The sequence below is a fragment of the Mobula birostris genome, chromosome 4 (assembly GCF_030028105.1).
Source record: "Mobula birostris isolate sMobBir1 chromosome 4, sMobBir1.hap1, whole genome shotgun sequence".
Classification (NCBI taxonomy): domain Eukaryota; kingdom Metazoa; phylum Chordata; class Chondrichthyes; order Myliobatiformes; family Myliobatidae; genus Mobula; species Mobula birostris.
Genome location: NC_092373.1, coordinates 30,881,471 through 30,888,872, shown reverse-complemented (window position 1 = coordinate 30,888,872; position 7,402 = coordinate 30,881,471). Strand labels below are relative to the sequence as shown.

The window sequence follows — 7,402 nt, the reverse complement described above, 5'->3', positions numbered from 1 at the left end:
TGCATTCTCATGAGCTTTATTGCCAATCCCATTCTGCAGCCCACCTCCAAGGCAGAGTCCGTGGCTGTAACAGGGTTCCCTGGTAGGCAGCTCCTGAGGTGCCGGGGGTCTGTGCCTGCTGGAAGTTCTGGATGAGAGACTTAACCAGGATCTCTCGAGTCAGAACCCTAGAAAATTCCTCAGGGCTTTCAGTCCATGAGGTACCAGACCCTGTGCTGCACACAACAAGAAGCCAGGAGGTGCTGCACAGAGTAGAGTAGGGACCCATCCGCAAGCAGGGAGTTCAATACAATCATAAATAAACCCTAATTGGGTGGAATGTGCATTCTAATGATTGCCAAGTCCTTTCAGCTGCCCGCCTTTGAGGGCGCCCAGACTCCACATCAGAGTCCATGGTTGTGACACCCACAACTATCGCCATACACACCTTGCCAACATAGCATGTCCACGACGTTCGGCAGGACAACACAAGCAACAAGACAACAGCAACAAAACAGCAGCAGCAAAAAAGCCCCTTTCCCACATACCCACTCACACATACAGTCAATGCAAGCAGAGCTATTGGTCAAGGAAGTTCAATTTAAAAGTAGTTCAATTGAATACTGTTTCATGACATCTTGAGACTGTGAAAAGCAATAGTAAAACCCTGTGGCTTCACTGGCTGCACATGATCATTTAAATTCCAGTTGTGTCTTCTTGTAGATTTAACCATGTGATCAAATTCTTTTCCCAATAAAGGGCTGAAATCCCCAAAATGCAAAACACATTCTCCGCAATTTTCCAGAACTCAGTTCAGTTAGTCTTCTCACACAAGATGAATTGATCACAACAGTAGTGACATCACAACAAACTTCATAAGGCCACATCCAGACTGACTGTAGTAGACAAGCCTTTCTGTTTTTAACCATGCCTGTGCATTTGTAGTATATTGACCTGGCTGTTGTATTTTCAGATTTTCAGAAATTCTCACTCCAGTACTTATAATCCGGAGTACTTGTCTAATCAACATTGTGATCCATGGCTGGTACCTGAGAATCATGCTTCCATATATCAGCCCTGAAACATCACATATTCCACAATATGACAACTCTCTTTATGAAAAGCATTCTATGAAAACAGGCACAGCTTGCAGACTAAGTGCTGATTTATTAAAATGAGGTACATAAATAAGCAGTAAGAACATAATTCCCCTACAATCACTCTTCATGTAAATATATAAACCGCAGCTGCTACTTCCAAAGAAAATACTCTGCCATCTAGTTAAAACATTCAAAGCAAAGCAAGTTTCAGGTCTTTTTAATATGGAGGTGGTTTCATTGGTGTTTCTGAAAAATCCATGCCAGGAAAAGAAGTGGAGAAGGACCAGCACTTGGAATTTCGTTTAATCCAATACAGAGATAAAGATGATAAACACGAAACATTCTGCACATGGAGAAGCTCAGCAGGTCATGCAGCATTTAAGGAGAGGAATTAGCAGTAGACATTTTGGACTGAGACTATTCATCATGAAATGTCAACTGCTAATTCCTCTTAGATGCTGCCTGAGCTGCTGAGCTCCTGCAGCGCTTTCCGTGAATTACAGAGATATAGGGCTGGTACAGTAGCGTAGTGGTTCACACAAACTTTACAGTACAGGTGACCAGGGTTCAATTCCCGAGCAGCCTGCAAAGAATTTGTACATTCTCCCTGTGACCACATGGGTTTCCTTTGGCTGGCCCGGTTTCCTTCAACAGTCCAAAGGTGAACTATTTGGTAGGTTAATTGGTCATTGTAGGTTGTCCCATGATTAGGCAAGGGTTAAATCAAGAGATTGCAGGGCAGTGTGGATCTGTTGCACATCTCAATAAATAAATCTTCTTCATTTATACCCTGTGATAATAATATGATTAAGAAAAATTGATTATGGAAAAAAATAATGCAACTGTTTCAGTAGAGTGCTTTAAGGTTATTCCATTTTGTTAAAACCTATAGTTTCAAAATGTTGTTGGTATGTTATTTGATTGGGTCACGGTAAATCATTCCACAATTATGACAATTATGCCATTTATGTATTGAACTGCTTGTATAGCACTTCTGGAGGCACAAATATCAAAATAAATTATAAACTTGTTTTGGACAGAATAGGTATAAGAGCAAAATTACTAAGCAATAGGGTTGTTTATGAGAATGTATAAGTTCAATTAAGTGAACAGCAAAAAATCTTCGGTAGGAAATTTTCTTAGCAAGTTGCTGTGACCTGGAATTGTCCAAAAGAGTGATAGAAGGGATTCCATGAAGAATTCCCCACCGCACAAAGAAAGAAATATGGATATATCTCGTATATAAAAGGAAAAAAAATACATTGAAAAAGATGTTTCAAAGAGCTATTACAGACTCAATGGGCTGAATGGCCTCTGTTGCATAATCCTATGCAACTAGCTTGCCCTGTGAATGTTATACCATTGAATGCTTGGTTCAGCAAGCTGAGCGTTCCAATGCATGGGGAGAAATACAAACAAAAATGCTTTGATAAGTGTTATTCAGAGAGGTCCTGGACACAATTACGACCCTATAATGTTAAAGTACAAGATACTGGAAACACTCGGCAGGTCTGACCGTATCTATGATCTATGTCTGAACAGCGGTTCCATCTTTTACAAGGCCTTTTCGGAAATTTGAGCAAGGTTGTTTACACAAATAGGTTTCTTTTAAACATTTTTTTGTATTATAAAATAACTGAGCTCTGCAAAAATTACAAAGCCGTCGGTTTCTCCTTCAATTTGGCACTTTTATTTTGTCAGTTCGTTTATTTGTTTTTAAATACAGTTGTCTTTTTTTAAACAGGATTTTAGAAACACTTTCTGTGCACAATGTTAGCTCCAACTTCCTTGTACTCGCAGCTTGTGATCCACATCTGTTGGAAAGCCGACAGGGAGGAAAGGATGGAGCCTCCGATCCACACCGAGTTTTTCCTCTCGGCCGGAGCGCACACTTTGACTGGGGTGCCGGTGGGGACCATTTTGGTCAATTCCTTCAGCATCCTTTCGTCAATGCCCGGGAACAAGCTGGACCCTCCGGCGAGGATCACGTTGGCGTAGAGGTCCCTCCTCAGGTCGATGTCACACTTCATGATGGTGTTGAAGCAGAGTTTATCGATGCCCGGAGCTTCGATGCCAATGTTGGCCGGGATGAAGAGGGTCTCGGGGCAGCGGAACCTTTGGTTCTGGATCTTGATGACCTGACCATCCGGCAGCTTGTAATCTTTCTCCACTTCGCAAGGTTTCCTGCACATTTCTGCCTGCAGATCCAGAGCCACGTAACACAGTCTCTCCTTGATGTCCCTCACTATCTCCTTCTCAGCTGAGCTGACGAACGAGATCCCACCCTCGGTGAGGATCCTCACCAGATACTCGGTGAGATCCCTTCCTCCCAGCTCCAGCCTCAGAACGGCGTGGGGTAAGCAGTAGCCCTCGTAAATAGGCACCGTGTGGGTCACTCCATCACCACTGTCCATCACACATCCCGTGGTTCTGCCGGAGGCGTAGAGGGCCAGAACTGCTTGGATGGCGACGTACATGGCTGGCACCTCGAAACCTTCGAAGAGGATCTGACACATCCTCTCCCTGTTGCCCAGGGGATTCAGAGGAGCCTCGGTCACCAGAGCCGGTCTCTCGTTCGGTTTAATTTTCAAATCGTTGTCATACATGTACCTCCAGATCTTGTCCATGTCATCCCAGGAGGTGACTATGCCGTGTTCCACGGGGTACTTGATGGATAGCACCCCTCTCTTGACTTGGGCTTCTTCGCCAATGTAGAAATCCTTCTGCCCGGCTCCTATGATGAGCGATTTCTGCCGCGGCTTGCCGATCATGTTGAAGAAGACCGAGCGAGGATTCTTTTCTCCCGACACGCCAGATTTGATCAGACCAGACCCATTGTCGATGACTATGGCGGGTTGGAAGTCCATCATCCTTGCCAAGGCGCCGTGAGTAGCCAACACAACGCCCACCTCACACCAATAAGACTGCACCAAAGATGTGCTTTTCAACGTTGCTTAAAAAGCAATGAACTGACCCGTGTGAAGCCCTTGATGTAATATTTCTGTGAGGTTTCACCCATCCAATTGTGACAGCTTGGAAGAATTATGAGGAAATAATCATTGGTGGTCAGTGTCGCGTCATCTAGCAACCCTTGGACAACCACTCAGCGCGGTTACTTCAAAACCCATCTGCAGCAGCTTTACTTTTATTTGTGGATAACAATGAAACACGCATCTAAAGTGAAGGCAGCAATCCAACCACACGGCAACACTATTGATTATACAACGATAAATTTAATGAGTGGATAGTTCTAACACATATTCCCCCTTTGGACTTAATCTGAAATCAAACACATCGTAAATAATGGTTAGTTAATGTTAATATTGCTCTCTGTAGATCAGATTAATTCATTTTAATAACTAAGGTAATTACATAATTTTATATGCTAAGTTTACAGTGGCATGCAAAAGTTTGGGCACCCCGGTCAAAATTTCTGTTACTGTGAATAGCTAAGCGAGGGATTAGCTATTTCCAAAAGGCATAAAGTTAAAGATGACACATTTCTTTAATATTTTAAGCAAGAATACTTTTTTATTTCCATCTTCTACAGTTTCAAAATAACAAAAAAGGAAAAGGGCCCAAAGCAAAAGTTTGGGCATCCTGCATGGTCAGTACTTAGTAATACCCCCTTTGAAAAGTATCACAGCTTGTAAACACTTTCTGTAGCCAGCGAAGAATCTTTCAATTCTTGTTTGGGGGATTTTCGCCCATTCTTCCTTGCAAAAGGCTTCTAGTTCTGTGAGAATCCTGGGCCGTCCTGCATGTACTGCTCTTTTGGGGTCTATCCACAGATTTTTGATGATGTTTAGGTCAGGGGACTGTGAGGGCCATGGCAAAACCTTCAGCTTGCGCCTCTTGAAGTAGTCCATTGTAGATTTTGAGGTGTGTTTAGGTTCATTATCCTGTTGAAGAAGCCATCCTCTTTTCATCTTCAGCTTTTTTTTAAAAACAGACGGTGTGATATTTGCTTCCAGAATTTGCTGGTATTTAATTGAATTCATTCGTCCCTCTACCAGTGAAATGTTCCCTGTGCCACTGGCTGCAACACAAGCGCAAAGCATGATTGATCCACCCCCTGTGCTTAACAGTTGGAGAAGTGTTTTTTCCATGAAATTCTGCACCCTTTTTTCTCCAAACATACCTTTGCTCACTGTGGCCAAAAAGTTCTATTTTAACTTCATTAGTCCACAGGACTTGTTTCCAAAATGCATCAGGTTTGTTTAGATGTTCTTTTGCAAACTTCTGATGCTGAATTTTGTGATGAGGATGCAGAAAAGGTTTTCTTCTGATGACTCTTCCATGAAGGTCATATTTGTGCAGATGTCGCTGCACAGTAAAACAGTGCACCACCACTCCAGAGTCAGCGAAATCTTCCTGAAGGTCTTTTGCATTTTAATGGAGGTTTTGATTTGCCTTTCTAGCAATCCTACAAGCAGTTCTCTTGGAAAGTTTTCTAGGTCTTCCAGACCTCAACTTGATCTCCACCTGTTATCTGCCATTTCTTAATTACGAACTGAGGAAACGGCTACTTGAAAACGCTTTCCTAGCTTCTTATAGCCTTCTCCTGCTTTGTGGGCATCATTTATTTTAACTTTCAGAGTGCTAGGTAGCTGCTTCGAGGAGCCAATGACTGCTGATTGTTGGGACAAGGTTTGAGGAGTCAGAGTATTTATAAAGCTTTGAAATTTGCATCACCTGGCCTTTCCTAATGATAACTGTGAACAAGTCATAGTCCTAACAAGCTAATTAAGGTCTGAGACCTTGGTAAAAGTTATCAGAGAGCTCAAATCTCTTGGGGTGCCCAAACTTTTGCATGGTGCTCCTTTCCTTTTTTTCACTCTAAAATTGTACAAAACAAAAATAATACACTAATCTTGCTTAAAATGTTGAAAAGAATGTTTCACCTTTAACTTTATGACTTTTGGAGATCAGTTCATCTTCTACTCATTTAACTATTCACAGTAACAGAAATTTTGACCGGGGTGCTCAAACTTTTGCATACCACTGTATTTTGCAACCATTGCTGAACTAAGAAAGTTTTGGACATCAAACATTTGGCAAGGAAAATTGTTATCTACTGTGTTCAGATTTGCATTTCCGATCTGAGGAGCGCTCTGTCACAAACTCAGTTACACTGCAACAGAACTTGTCTGACACCTTTGCTGGAGACAATTCCCAATTTCCTCTGCTCCAACTACTTGTCAAAATAGTTTGCAAAGAAATCCAAGAAAATGTTCTTTTTATTAAATGATAGTGCCTTTACATCATTATATCCTCATTTGGCTTAGCGCAAATTCCAAAATGTTTTGCAGTAGCACATGAAAGCAACATTGCCAGCTGTATATAGGGAGACATGAAAATAGACAGCTTGATCAAAGGGATAGGATTTAAGGAAGAGGGATAGAGAGGCAGAGAAGGGAATTCTAGGGGATAGGAGCTTGTCTGTGGAAGCTGCAATACTGCCACAGGCTGTAATGAGTTTGTACGTTCTCCCCATGACCACGTGGGATTCCTGTGAGTGCTCTGGTGTCCTTCACTGTCCAAATACTTAGGTTAATAGGTTAACTGGGTGGCACAGGCTCATTAGACTGGAAGTGCCTGTTGCTGTGCTCCATTGTTAAATACAATTCAAAATAAAAATAGATTGAAATGTCATCTAATGTATGACACAACATAAAATAAAACCAACTGTTATGAACTTTCTCAGCCAACATTATACCAAACCGAGAAGAAGGATGAAGTCAGTGCAGGTAAAGTTTCTGGCAGGGATAATGGATTCAGTCTTTCCAGATGTTAGATGGAGGAAACTTCTGATCATCTGGTATTGGAAGCAAGACAGTGGGACAATCAGGACCTTTGGACAGATCAAGAGAGCTGAGGGTGAAGTGCAGATATGGGTCATCACTCTAGGTACAGAACTTGTTTTGTATTTTCTGGTTGCAAGATGTCAAAATGATAGGTAAAATCTAGTGGCCCTCAAACACTAGCATTTGATTCCCTTCTGCTGATGTCTCCTTTACCTTCTTAAAATATAATAATTCCACTTAACGTGAAGACATTTCAGCAGGGATGTCTGCAGAGCAATGCTGCCACGGAGTAGGCTTGTTTGCAATATTGAAGTTTATACAAACTCGGCAATGAAGTTCAAAGGGTCAGGCGGCCAAGTACTGCTTTGAATTGTTGAGTACTATTCCAATCATATAAATGCAATTTCAATGAAAGCACGACAGTGCCCCCACTTCCTTAAGAGTCTATGGAGATTCGGCATGACATCAAAAACTTTGACATACTTATATAGATTTGTAGTGGAAAGTACATTGATG

General features: G+C 42.0%; 1 protein-coding gene across 1 annotated transcript; it reads right to left on the bottom strand.

Annotated features, from left to right (window-relative positions):
- Positions 1-2,827: 2,827 nt before the first annotated feature.
- LOC140196242 (actin-like) lies at positions 2,828-3,949 on the bottom strand. The gene has a single exon (XM_072255091.1). The coding sequence runs from the start codon at positions 3,947-3,949 to the stop codon at positions 2,828-2,830; it is 1,122 nt and encodes a 373-aa protein (XP_072111192.1).
- Positions 3,950-7,402: the final 3,453 nt, after the last annotated feature.